Source organism: Drosophila mauritiana, chromosome 2R, assembly GCF_004382145.1.
Source record: "Drosophila mauritiana strain mau12 chromosome 2R, ASM438214v1, whole genome shotgun sequence".
NCBI lineage: Eukaryota > Metazoa > Arthropoda > Insecta > Diptera > Drosophilidae > Drosophila > Drosophila mauritiana.
This window is the reverse complement of record NC_046668.1, coordinates 8,649,417-8,662,700: the sequence shown is the minus strand read 5'-3', so window position 1 is coordinate 8,662,700 and position 13,284 is coordinate 8,649,417. Positions and strand designations below refer to the sequence as shown.

The 13,284-nt window shown below is 42.8% G+C and overlaps 2 protein-coding genes across 13 annotated transcripts; both read left to right on the top strand.

Annotated features, from left to right (window-relative positions):
* The first annotated feature begins 319 nt into the window (after positions 1 to 319).
* LOC117135572 (tubulin-specific chaperone cofactor E-like protein) lies at positions 320 to 3,259 on the top strand. The gene has a single exon (XM_033295898.1). The coding sequence runs from the start codon at positions 1,141 to 1,143 to the stop codon at positions 2,518 to 2,520; it is 1,380 nt and encodes a 459-aa protein (XP_033151789.1). The 5' UTR covers positions 320 to 1,140; the 3' UTR covers positions 2,521 to 3,259.
* A 1,076-nt stretch (positions 3,260 to 4,335) lies between these two features.
* On the top strand, positions 4,336 to 13,261 carry LOC117135569 (potassium voltage-gated channel subfamily KQT member 1). 12 transcript variants are annotated; one of them, XM_033295884.1, is made up of 20 exons: positions 4,340 to 4,477; positions 4,565 to 4,750; positions 4,948 to 5,165; positions 5,225 to 5,400; positions 5,609 to 5,734; positions 5,793 to 5,903; positions 6,144 to 6,331; positions 6,845 to 6,889; positions 8,222 to 8,418; positions 9,813 to 9,905; positions 10,157 to 10,606; positions 11,088 to 11,158; positions 11,246 to 11,330; positions 11,624 to 11,666; positions 11,731 to 11,827; positions 11,897 to 12,250; positions 12,315 to 12,418; positions 12,486 to 12,601; positions 12,867 to 13,081; positions 13,149 to 13,261. In XM_033295884.1, the coding sequence occupies exons 1-20, from the start codon at positions 4,425 to 4,427 to the stop codon at positions 13,233 to 13,235; spliced, it is 3,015 nt and encodes a 1,004-aa protein (XP_033151775.1). In that variant the 5' UTR covers positions 4,340 to 4,424; the 3' UTR covers positions 13,236 to 13,261. The 12 variants fall into 12 exon arrangements, with proteins under 12 accessions (XP_033151787.1, XP_033151775.1, XP_033151777.1 ...); XM_033295886.1 differs by lacking the exon at positions 6,845 to 6,889; XM_033295885.1 differs by lacking the exon at positions 9,813 to 9,905 and having other exon boundaries at positions 11,031 to 11,158.
* Positions 13,262 to 13,284: the final 23 nt, after the last annotated feature.

Sequence of the window (13,284 nt, the reverse complement as noted above, 5' to 3'; positions counted from 1 at the left end):
TCATATTCGATTTATAGAAAAGTACGAGCTTAATCTTTGTTTTAACTGAACGGCCAATTTACGGTTATTTTGATAGTTCCGTCATAGCGGATCTATCTTTTATAAAGTACTGTAAGTTCCAAATTGTATGAGATATAAATTGTTTACATCATTTTTGTGTTTTAAATTATGACAACCAAATATAAATCAAATATATTTCAATAATCACATTCATATACATATGTATGCTAGCACACCCTAGTAATAGGGGGCCGTGAGAAGAACGCCCCAGGGTATTTTTTTTTTTTGTTTTCGGAAGCCTATCAAAATTAAACGGTATGTTCTTGTCTGATCGGGATTCGGACGCACATCAGACGAGAACTTATCGCATTTGTGGAAATAAAAATTTTCCTTGTTAGTCCGAAATACCCAGAAATCGACCTCTTCAGGCCCGAACCGCTCCTGTGCGCATGTCGAGCGACCTACACACAAAAAGCACTAAACAGGCCAGAATCCGAATCCGAACACGAGCGCACGACTCACCCATATACACTCGCGCACACACATATAGCCACTGACTACTGCACCACCGACCGCCGAGGAGTTGGCGCGGTTCTCGGTGGTTAGTTGAGCGTTTGGTGGCATTGCGAGCGGACGGAGAGCGATTCGGAAAAGCAGACAAGCTGAAAAGCGGAAAAGCTGGCCACTGCGACAAAGGTTAAGCAGCAGCGACAAACACAAAACGACAACAAAGGGAAAACGCATCTAAGCTGGCGCAGAGATCCGAAAAAAAATACACTCAAAAACCAGCCCAGACCAACGCACTTTGGGTTTCTTTGTTACGATCTTTTTAAAATCGAGTCGGAGCGGAGCACGTCGGAGTCAAAAAAGTCTTCGAATTAGTGCGCAATATTTAACGGAATAACAAGAAACACAACGAACGCGAGAAACGTGCGCAATAATTTGTTTAAAATCAATGAAGACTGCAACTGCGCAAAACTGAAAAATTGCATCATAGCCAACACAGAACGGGGCAGGGAAAAGTCTATGAGCGAGGAAAAGTGGAAAATCAATAGGGGGCAGAATAAGTAAAGCCCGAATAAATATAGGGGGATCCAAAACCAATCCCATCCAAGTAATCATCAAAAGTGCAAGTTCGCTATGCCTTCCCTTTTGGAGGCGCTGGAGCGCAAGTATTTCGCAGAATGCGAGTTCGAGAATGCCCACCAACCGGAACTCCACAAGCGAAGCGACCTGCCCAATGACTTTACGGTCACCAAGTGCGGCGGACGCATGGAGTTCTCCATATTCATACCCCGCCTATCCCCGCTGACCAGTGTGCCAGCTTTGCTGGTCCTCAACGACTGTGACATCGATTCGGCCGGGGACTTCGACAGCATCCGGGAGAAGTGCCAGCGGGTGAGGGAACTGGATCTGGCCCAGAACAAGCTGAGCGACTGGTCGGAGGTCTTCAGCATACTGGAGCACATGCCGCGCATCGAGTTCCTCAACCTGAGCAAGAACCAGCTGGCAAGTCCGATCGGCACGTTGCCCACGGCTCCCACGATCAATCTGAAGAGCCTGGTGCTGAACGGCACCTACTTGGACTGGGCCTGCGTGGATACCCTGCTGAAGAATTTGCCCGTGCTCCAGGAACTGCATCTCAGCCTGAACAACTACAGGCAGGTGCTGATCGATGCTGAGGAGGCGGAACAGCGGCTGCAGGAAACGGAAACGCCAGAGGAAACCGAGCGGCGAATCACCAAAGCCCATCCTGCTCTAAAGACCCTGCATTTCACCGGTAATCCCGTCGAGCACTGGCAGGAAATCTGTCGGCTGGGCCGGCTGTTTCCCAACCTCGAGGCCCTCGTTCTGGCAGATTGTCCCATCAAATCGCTGCAGGCCGAGGAGAGCAGCGAGACGCATAGATACTTCCCCAGCCTGAGGCTTTTGAACCTAAGTTCCGCGCAACTGGATAGCTGGGCGGCCATCGATGAGCTGGCCAAGTTTAGCGAGCTACGCAACCTTCGTGTGAAACACTGGCCACTCTGGGAAAGTCTGGAGTGCACGGAGCACGAGAGAAGGCAGCTCCTGATAGCCAGGCTGCCCAATGTGGAGATGCTCAACGGAGGCGGCAAGATCAGCAACGATGAGCGCGTGGACTCGGAGCGTGCTTTCGTCAGATACTATATGGACAAGCCGGAGGAGGAACGGCCTGCGCGCTACCAAGAGCTTCTGCAGATCCACGGCAAGCTGGATCCCTTGGTGAATGTGAGCCTGAAACCAGACAAGCGGGTCAAGGTCCTGTTCACCTACAACGATGTGAGCGAGAGCCGGTTCGTGGACATCTATCTGACCGTCAACGATTTGAAGGTGAAGCTGGAGAAGCTGGTGGGTCTGGCGCCCAACAAGATGCGACTCTACTATCTGGATCAGGACTACAAGGAGTTCGGGCCGGAGGAGATGCGGTTCCCCAACAAGCAGTTGTACAGCTACAACATCCAGTCGGGCGACGAGATCATCATCGATGCCAAGAAGTGAGGCGCGACGCATGGGCTACATGCTTCCGTATCTGGAGAGGATTAACATTAACCCGAACCGCGCTTCGTCCCCCGCCTGGTGCTACAACTTGTGATCTTGTACACGAATCATTTACATATACTTTACTCTACTGTTAGTGCCGTTCTGTTCTCCGCAGCGAACCCCTGTGTACATACGTTCTGAAAATGGCCAAGCGAGCATTACTGCGCACCCACATCGTATATTTTAATTACTGCCTAACCTAAGCCACACACAAAATACAAATACAAACCACCACAAAAAACAAAACAAAACAAAAAATCAAAAAACAAAAACAAAAACAAGCAAGAATGCATTAAACAATTTTAAAATGTACACACTCTGAGCGTTTTATGGTGATGGGCAGCACTTGCCGTTGGGGATCGCTGGAAGATAAGATATGACTCATGGAGCGTACTCGAAGCACCCCAACACAGGCACACGTCCACGGATTGGGGATAGTGGGGAGCTTTCGCGATCCCGTTGTCGATAGCTGACTTCAGCACTGCAATTATCTCGCTCGAGGAGAGCTTTGAAAAGTTGCCGGAAAAGAGACCTGAGAACTGGCTCTCCCGCTTCCCACATGCAATTAGTTGAACAACAATAAGTATCTATGATGGTTATACGTCCACTTAACACATTTTAGTTATGGACACTGCTGTTCAAATTAATAGTGATGAAATGTCTACTATATAATTCGTCAACGATTAAAATACATCTAAAATATTTTACAAAATTAAAAAAAAAAAATGTATTTATGTTAAACATTTTATAATACTTCGAATCTGATATATAGGTATCTTAGATATAAGTTACAATTACTAACATTTATGTGATATTTAAATAAAATGCTATGCTCGTACTATTTATTTGATCACAACTGAAAGATATTCACCATTTAGCGGGGATTTATCACGTTCTGGTCAGTAAAGTCACGATTATTTGCTTTGCTTTCATCTGAAGCTTTTAATGAACAATTAATTTATTGATTTATCAAGTAAGTCAAGATGAGAAGCTTCAATTCTTTTCTTGTTGAGCGTTTCCTTGTTATATGTCTTATGAAAGAGCATTTCTTATAGATCAATATCAATGACAAAGGCAATTTATTTAGATTTCCTTATTGCTTAGATCATTGTTTTGATTTTATTGAAAACATTCGTATTTATGTATTTCAAAGCTAAAAGTATCTTATCAAAATCCTTTCTTCCTTAATTTTAATAAATAATAATAAAATAAATCGATCTTCAAATCTGTCGTTTAGTTGTCGTACTAAATTTTGTCCTACGACTGAAACCCCTTGGAATCGAACACCAATATTAAGTAGAACTCTCCCATTAGCGGCTGGTAGTTTTCCAGCACTCCCCGAACGAATTGCCAAAAACTCACCCATATTTAGGTTGTTTGGACTGGGGCATGGCAAGTGCCCAATGTTAATGACGTAGGATCGATAGGCAGCACGTTGGGCAAAGACAAAGTCGAGAGATCGTGACTAAAGCGAACCTGACCCGCCCACAACGGCGATGGGGAGCCGAAACGAAACCGTCGCTAAAATGCGCGAAATTTTATGGGGCTCCGCTGATGACGAGCTGCAATATACTTGGGTATATGGGGTATTTATTAAAACACATCAAATAGAGGTCTACGCAGACTTGGGCTGTCGTAAAAATGCAAGGTGTGTGGAACGAAAAAACTGTTTATGTAGATAATTAATAAAATTTACACATGGGGTTTTGAAAGTCTAGTTGTTAAGGAAGGTTTTTTAACCGGCCGTCGCTCGCCCGTCGATCGAGTTGCGGTTCAATCGTCGTTGGAGCCAGACGTGTCCGAAGTGTCAAAAATATTTGCCGAGATTTTCCGAGAACTCAGCGGGTTGGAATGAGATCAGAATGGATCCGGACAACGATATTTATGCCTTCTACGACATAAGGGGGTACAAGGGGTACACTTGAAACAATATTAGCAGCTAAACTGATTACCACAATGCAGCAAATTGAAATACTAATCTTCCAAATTTCTGGACTTGCAGGAAATGTAGACCGGGCAGGCCGAACTCGGAACGAATCCTGCAACCGCGAATGTCACTCCTAGGAAAGCCGCTGAACTACAACCGCGGCACCCGCCGCGATGTTCGCTACCGGCGCCTCCAGAGTCGCCTCTACAACTTCCTGGAGCGGCCGCGCGGCCTGCACGCCATCTTCTACCATGTGATGGTGTAAGTACACTGCAAAAAAAGTTGTTAAAGTGTTCATAATAGCACCTAGTTCAAGCTACACGTAAGAAAAGTGAATTTCTTAAGAAGAAGTTTTTATAAATTGATTTTATTACACTAACAAATATTCAATGACATAATAGAAAATTTTATTTATTTACTTTACATAACCATTATTTCTATTTTTTAATTTTCTATAGATTCCTGATGGTGTTCACCTGCCTGGCGCTCAGTGTGTTTTCCACCATCAAGGAGTACGAAGAGGACGCCGTCTACATTCTGTTCCGCATGGAGATCCTGGTGGTTATCTGGTTCACAATGGAGTTCGGAGCTCGACTCTGGTCATCGGGCTGCCGATCGCGATACCAGGGATGCCTGGGTCGACTGAAGTTCGTGAAGCGACCATTCTGTATTATAGGTAAATAACAATAAAACCCCAAATAGTTTCACTAACTGAATGCGATATGTGCGTTCCAGATATTGTCACCATTTTAGCCTCAATTGTAGTATTAGGAATGGGCACCTCGGGCCAGGTGTTCGCCACGAGTGCTTTACGTGGCCTCCGGTTCTTTCAGATCCTTCGGATGGTGCGCATGGATCGGCGGGGCGGCACCTGGAAGCTGCTCGGTTCGGTTGTATACGCACATAGACAGGTGAGTTTGCTTTCCACGCTTGCACCTTGAAAGTATTTGCTCAAGTTCTCTTTGATTAGAGTGATTAATAAGATCACTTACTCTTATCGTTATCGGGATGACAAGTGCACTTTAATTGCGTAAAGAACACATGCTTTAAAATTAATTAAATGCCTTATCTTTAAAGACGTACACGATTTCCTACCTACATATATATTTTGACTTGCAGGAGCTGATCACAACCATGTACATAGGGTTCTTAGGTCTAATCTTTGCATCATTCCTGGTCTATATGTGGGAGAAGGACGTCAATGATAAGTTTAGCAATTTCGCCCAAGCCCTCTGGTGGGGTGTGGTAAGTCCCTTAGACCCCGTGAATTAATCCCAGTGCTAGCCCATCCTTCCGATTCCAGATCACACTCTGCACGGTGGGCTATGGAGACATGGTGCCGATCACCTGGCAGGGCAAGCTAATTGCCTCCTGCTGTGCCCTTCTGGGAATATCCTTCTTCGCCTTGCCAGCGGTAAGTCACTTTTAGATTCCGAATAATGTAGCTTTAATAGTGCCACTTATTTTCAATTACTTTTTGATACGTGAGTTTGTGATAAAGACCTGTTATCTCACTATTTATGATTGACAATGAAGTGCTGTTATAATATTCTTATCGATCAAACATAGAGGCGCAGCCCAAGTTGATCTTGCAACAATCTGAAATATGCTATGAAGTCATTCCAAATCCACTTCATACCTTCTTTTTCCCTAGGGCATCCTCGGCAGCGGATTTGCTCTGAAGGTGCAGCAGCAGCAGCGGCAGAAGCACATGATTCGGCGTCGCCAGCCGGCGGCCACTCTCATCCAGGCCGTGTGGAGATGCTATGCGGCCGACGAGCATTCCGTATCGGTGGCTACGTGGAACATCCACCGGGTGGCTCTGCCCAGTCCGCCAGCTTCGTATGTATTGCCTTAATATCGACTGATCCTTTGTGGGGCGGAACATTTGAATGAAACTCAAGTATCTTTTGGGGGTATATTGCAGAAGAGAAGTTCAACGACTACTGTACAGTAACGATAACACACTTACACAGTCACAAACACTTGCACACTGACACAAACACACACACACAAACACTATTCGCATTGGTGTGTATAACCAAAGAAAAACTTGAGAATGTGTTTACGAGCTGGCGAGCTAGAACTTATGAGAAGCGCGTAGAAAGGCGCTATATTTTGGTATCTCGTCATGTAGCTCAATTCAAAATTTGAAAAAATCCCTTAATGTGTACAGAACAATAACACTGATCAAACTAAAACACTCATAGGTAGAAATAGAGATATTAGCATATGCAACTATAGCCACCCGACTGTCTTTCTATCCGTCTTTCTTCTGTCCACTCGATTAATCACTTATGTTCTATATAATTTACTTATTCCCATAGATAATATAATTTTTGTAAACATTTTCAGTTCTGAAAACTGGGAGCGATTATTAAAAAACATAACTGAATATAGGTAAAAGTTGATAACCGTAACAAAAAGCAATCAAAATCAAGCCAAGCAAAGACTCAAGCAATCTGCCAATCATTCTGTACGGGCGGTGTTCCTCAGCCCCCAAAAGCACCCACATCAGTAGACATGGCTCCCACATCTGAAATCAAAATTAAATCTAGTTAATTCGCAGCTTTTCTACCATCAGCACCAGTCTCAATCTCCCTCTCTGTCGCACTCGCTCTGTCGCCTCGTCTCTCCATCTCTGTCTTTCGCTGCATTCAAAGGCGTTTTTGCTAAATTTTTTAAACTTACCCCATTGACCGAAAACGATTAATCAATATGATACGAATTGATTCTCATTTTGTGTGTTCTGCTGCCTCGCGCCCAAAAACTCCATAAAAATGCATATAATTGTGTGTATAATCTATAATTAACACGTGAGTTCAATGAAGCCATATGAGTGAAAAGCTTTTTATTCGATTCTCTCTCTTGCTCCTTTTACCCCTTTAATCCATGCGAAATGAAGACACCACCACCCACTCACCCCTCCCTAAGTTCGTAAGGTTTTTCTTCTAGCACCTCGATGCCTCGTTTCCCCCAGTCCCGCCTTTCAAAAATGAAGGCATCGCCTCAAGAATTTTTCAAATTTTAGTGTTTCAGTATTCAGATCCAAAAATATTTTCGAAAGATTGTATAGGGAGCATTTTTTTTGTAGTGATGAGTCAATTATTAAATGATAAAGGGCGAGTACATTGAGCTCTCAAAAAATGTTGTACAATTTAGTATTTATGATTCTTAATATTTTTTCATGTGTAGCCTTAAATAATTTTTGCTTAAACTAAAAGGCGTGCGAATTTCATGTTTTAGCTTGAGTCACGAAATAGGAAAATATACCCAGATTTCGGAAGGTGAATCATAGTTAGCACTCAGACACAACCGAGTTGTGTTTGCAGATAAATACGTTGTATCTCAGAAATACCCAGTAAACGGAGCATAGTAAGGCGATGCTTTCTTTTTGAGTTACGGGTAGATAGTAGTCGGAACCTCATCGACTTTTTAGCACCTCACTTCTCCTTCCTGTAAATGTTGGAATTGATATACAATGTTGTTGCCTCAGCACCGAAATGCCAATTTTAATTCTGTTTATTCTCACTTTATGTACATATGTTGTATGCGCAATTACACACACACTCACACAGCTACACACCCACACCTTAACTGTGAACCACAGTCGTGTACTGTTAACTATTTGCCAGATAACCTATCTCTTTATTATAAGAATACATATCCATCTGATAAATGCCAATATTTGAGTGTTGACTTACCCCTTTTGTTCCCACCCCCTCGATGCAGACGGGCGTCATCCAGCTTCAAGCACAACACGTCCTTCGTGGCCCGGCTGCCCACCATCCGGAGGCACAAGAGCCAGACGATCCAGACGCCGGGCGGAGGCGACGGCGGCGGAGTGTCCAAGCCGCCGGGCTCGTCGAGGGCCTCCACGAGGTACACCCGCACCATCCGGGACATCAATGCGTCCGTGGAGAACCTGGGTAAGTTGGTGGGCCATCGGGCAGCTTCTTCCGATTTCCGTTTATGTTTCCCCATTTCCATTCCATTGCGAATTTCCGTTTGCACACAGCCCACATGCACACACACACACACTTTCAGCTTTTGAAGATGTCAAGGTGCGTTTCGTGACTATAAGGCGATATTTTTTTAAATCGATATAGTTAGCAAAACTTTAAATAATGCGGTTAAGGAATTTTTAGTATCCATGTCTCACAATCTAAATTTTAAATATTTCAAAAATGTTTTCTTTGTTCTTCATATTACATTATAGTTTTGGTGAGAAACTTAACAAATATTAACTCATCAAAAAGTTAAAAAAGTTATTTCAAAATGAGAAAAAGATTTGAACACGGACATCCCTAACAATAGAAATTATTTATAAATAAAGAATTATATTATTTCTTAACAATTGACCGTATGGTTTGTAAAAAACGTTCCCGATTCCTTAAAACAATGAAACGCACTTAACGGCCTAAGCATGTTTTTTTCAAACTTTATTGTTGAGCAAATAATAATAGATAAGACCAAGATTTCTTTTGCTATTTAAACAGACACAAATTTTTTGATCCACAAGATAAATCATATACTAAAGAAAGTAAACAGGAGAGAAACAAAAATTGGAAAACATTTCACTTTTCTCTCTCTAACGACTTATTTTGTTATGCATGCAGCGTTCTGCAATAAATTCCACTTAGGACAATTGTCAATAAGCCAGACATTAATCAAACAATAAACCAAACTAGCCATTTTTGCATCGATGTTAATTGAAATGTTGCAGTTATATATTGTCTTTGCAAGTCCATTAGTAATGTTTTTGATAAGGAAAATGGATTATGGGTCAATTTATTAGCATTTAATGAATGCTACCAAACTTAACTACAAAAAAATATTCATTTATTATAAAATACAGACCTCAACGCTATATATTTGATATTAGTATACTGCCATTACTCGTGAAAATCCATTAAAATAAAAAATCATAAGCCCAAGCAAAAAACGTATCCCATCAAGTTCAAGTTTATAGTTAAATTTACCAACAAACAATGTGAATAACGTACTAAAATCAGAATTGAAGCATTTAACCACTCAAAAGGATTTCCTTTTCGTTGTTGTTCTTAGAAGTTGGATATTTTGATTTCTCACTGTGGCGCATAACTTTTGATTTCTTCTCGCAACTGTATTAAATGTTCCAATATTGTACGACCCATATACAGAGTGTACCGTACCGTGTCTCTCGAATCGCAGATATGAATATATATATCTATATAATATATATTGGCAATCCGATTCCAGTTACAGTTACAGAACGCTGCTCCGATTCGCAATGAGTGGAGTTTCGATTGTCGAGTTTAACGTTTGATTTGAAATTTTACAGAGGTAGTACAAAACGGCAAATCCATGAATCCAAGTTTCAGCGAAGATTCAGTTGCTGAAACCACTTGCTTAAAAAATATTAAAAATTCAGACGGTAAGTCTACAAGGTCCTCTCCCCCAGGTCCTACAATACGAATATTCAAAAAAAAAAAAAAAGATAAAATCGATTATTATATCATACTATATTGTATTTGAGTGTTGTGGTTGTGTCAATGTTGTGAATCCAATGCATCCCAGAAATAAGATTGATTGAACTTTGAATTGATGTTGTTTGTTGGTTGGTTGCCTAACACGACTACCCCCTCCCAATGGGTCCTATAATCCAGAAATCTTAACTTAACTTAGCCAGCCAGCCCGCGGCGCTGGCCAACTGCAAGCTCAGCTCGAGCGCCGGTTCCCTGGCCCAGTTTCCCGATCGGGATCGGGATCGACGAGAGCAAGGCGAAGGGGAAGGGGATCAGGCTGAGGAGCAGGCCAAAGCCGGTGGCTCCCGGAGAAATCTCACCATTCCGGTGGTGCTCTACGGTTTTCTGCACGGCAACTTCTTGGGCTCGACGCTTTCGCTGCGCAATCCACGTGTGGCTCCCGCCAACGATCGGGATCTGGAAGCTGGCCGGGATGAGGATGAAGTCCACAAAGACACTTGCCAGCGGAGCAACACCTTGCCGCTGCCCGTCAAGCCAGACAGTCCCAGTGGTAGCCCGGGAAGTGGTCGTACGGGTCGGTTTTTTGCGGCCGCATCGCATTTTCTGGAGACCGGATTCAGCACACCAAATCCAACCATCGACGTGGCAAGTGCGTGTGCTAACCAAGAGAATCGTATCTCCGAAAGTATCTCCAAACGTATCTCCTTCGCCTGCGCTAGGGTTGCATGCTGTCCACCCCCCAATAGAGTATCCTTAGCCCGGTTTGATTTGTAGTTGATGTAGGTATTTGGTTACACCTGGCCCACCTGAATATCCATATTCCCCTCCATCACACAGCGACACCTCACACCACAACGCTTGCTTCAGTATCTGGGCTGGAGAATCCCACGGCCTCGCATTTACTAACTAACTAACTAAGCTCTCTATCCTTATATATCGATGATAATCCATGTGTACTTACTAATTGTTCCATATGTGTGTGTAACGGTACTTTTGTATGTGTTGTTGTATATTTGCGTTGACGTTGACTTGATTAACCATATCCAAAAAAAACCAATAACCAACAAGCGAAGCTAGCAACCAAAACCTAACGCACAAGCCAATCTCTCTGATTCACAAATTGCCCGCAGATGAGGAGGACGAGCCGCGCTGCACGCAGCTAACCAACCGGCACAAGACCGCCATCAGGTTCATACGCAAGGTGAGAGGGTTCGCACTACGGAGATACCCTGTAACTCTGCTGTACTGTGGGTTCAATCTTAAACTCGGCTTCATTTCTATCCAACAGCTCAAGTACTTTGTGGCACGGCGGAAATTCAAGGAGGCCTTGAAACCATACGACGTCAAGGACGTCATGGAGCAGTACGCAGCAGGTAAGTGGGAATTAAGGTCCAGATACATGAACCAAATAAATATACTAACCAATAATAAAATTAAATTTAAGCCGTTATGAGCGTCTTAACAAACTTAAGCTCAGGTTTTTAGATAACCACGTTTATACGGACAGACATACGGACATGACCAGATGGACATAATCTTCTACCTCTTTTTTACTTTTCAATACATTACAGATATAAGTATAGATTACGAATGGTATAGCTAAAATACTTATAATATATATAAGCCTTTTGTACCAGCTTCTATAAATGCAATTTGTATATTTTAGGTCACGTGGACTTGTTGGGTCGCGTTAAAATGCTACACTTGCGGTAAGAAATATACATTAATTCCCATCTCTTAGCTTATATTAATTAACACAAAACTTGTGCGCAGCTTGGATCAAATCCTGGGCAAACAAGGGTCCAAGGCCAAGGATGTATATGCATCCAAAATAAGCCTAGCCTCCCGCGTGGTTAAAGTCGAGCGGCAGGTGAGCTAGAATCTAAAATAAAGCTTAAAACGATGGTATAATGAATTAATTTTCCCTGACTAACATTAGGTCGCTGATATCGAAGAGAAGCTAGACATTCTGATCAAGGCTTACATGGAGGATCGTGATAGATTCCTGGCTCTTCCGCTGCCAGCCAAGCCCAAAATACATTCCATTAGTCCTAGCCACAAGCCCCTGCACCACGCCCACAACCTGGCGATGATCGACGTGTGGAAACGGACCGCGGCGCTCAGTGTGCATCCGGAGCAGGTGACCACCACACCCTTGCTGAATCCCTCGGCGCCGGACAGCTCCGAGCTGCGATCCCTGACAGCCACGCAAACGCCTACCACCACAACCGATGCGATCGCCACACAAACCCCCATGCCGCCGCATGTGCAGCATACAGCGACCAATACAAAGGTATTACCGCAGTCTAATTAATTTAATTGGAAGTATGTGATGCAAACTTAACCACTTTGTACAGTCTTCCGTGCTTAACTCATATCAGTTGGGGTCTGAGAAGCAGCAGCACAATGATGTTTTTATGACTGAATTAGAGAATAGAACCAAAAAACGTGTTACGTTAAGGTGTGTTCTGAAATAAACATATATTTACATTTACATATAACCAGTATAAACATCCGAAAACCTGCAGCCTTCATAGATCAACATCGGAGCCGTATAGCAAGCAGGAGCAACGGATCACTATGCCCGATGAGGGAGCTGATTCCCTGGACAGCAGTGCAAAGCCAACGCCGCCAGATAGTTCAAGTAACTAAAAATTAGATCTATTCTATATATAGTATTATTTTCGTACAAGTTTTAGACTACTTGCCTATCGAATGAGAACATAAATAAAACGTAAAATCATTATATTTGCTTTCTTTGTTTTTATTTTTTTAAATTTATTTTCTAAAACTATGAATTAAATGTATATCGACAGATTACAGAATTCTTTTATTTTCTTAAATATGATATGTGTTGCGAAAGCATTTAAAAGTTAGATTATTCTAAACACAAACTATCTTCCATTTAGTTATATTAATCGATGAGTACGAGGACTTCGAGGAGGAGGATCTTAACTGTGAGGGTGAAATGGATCATTTCCCCACCTGGGAGATCGACAGTGATATTGGCGTAGAAGTCGATGTGGACGCGGATGCCGATGGCGACTGTGATGAGTCCACCGAGGACACGGCACTGCTGCAGTGTGCCACGCGCACAGCCATTGTTATAACACCAATTAGCCCAGTAAGTCTTGGCAGATTTGTTTCATTTCGTTAAGAATCTTTTTAATACAAGTTAATAACAATTTCAGGTAAGCTCCGCACACAATCTTCAGCAATTAAATGACCAAACTACAACGCTTAATAAATCAAATTTGCTTCCGCCAGACTCTGGCTAGTTAATTGCAATTGAAATTAGCTAAACGTAGCCATTACATTATCACTAGA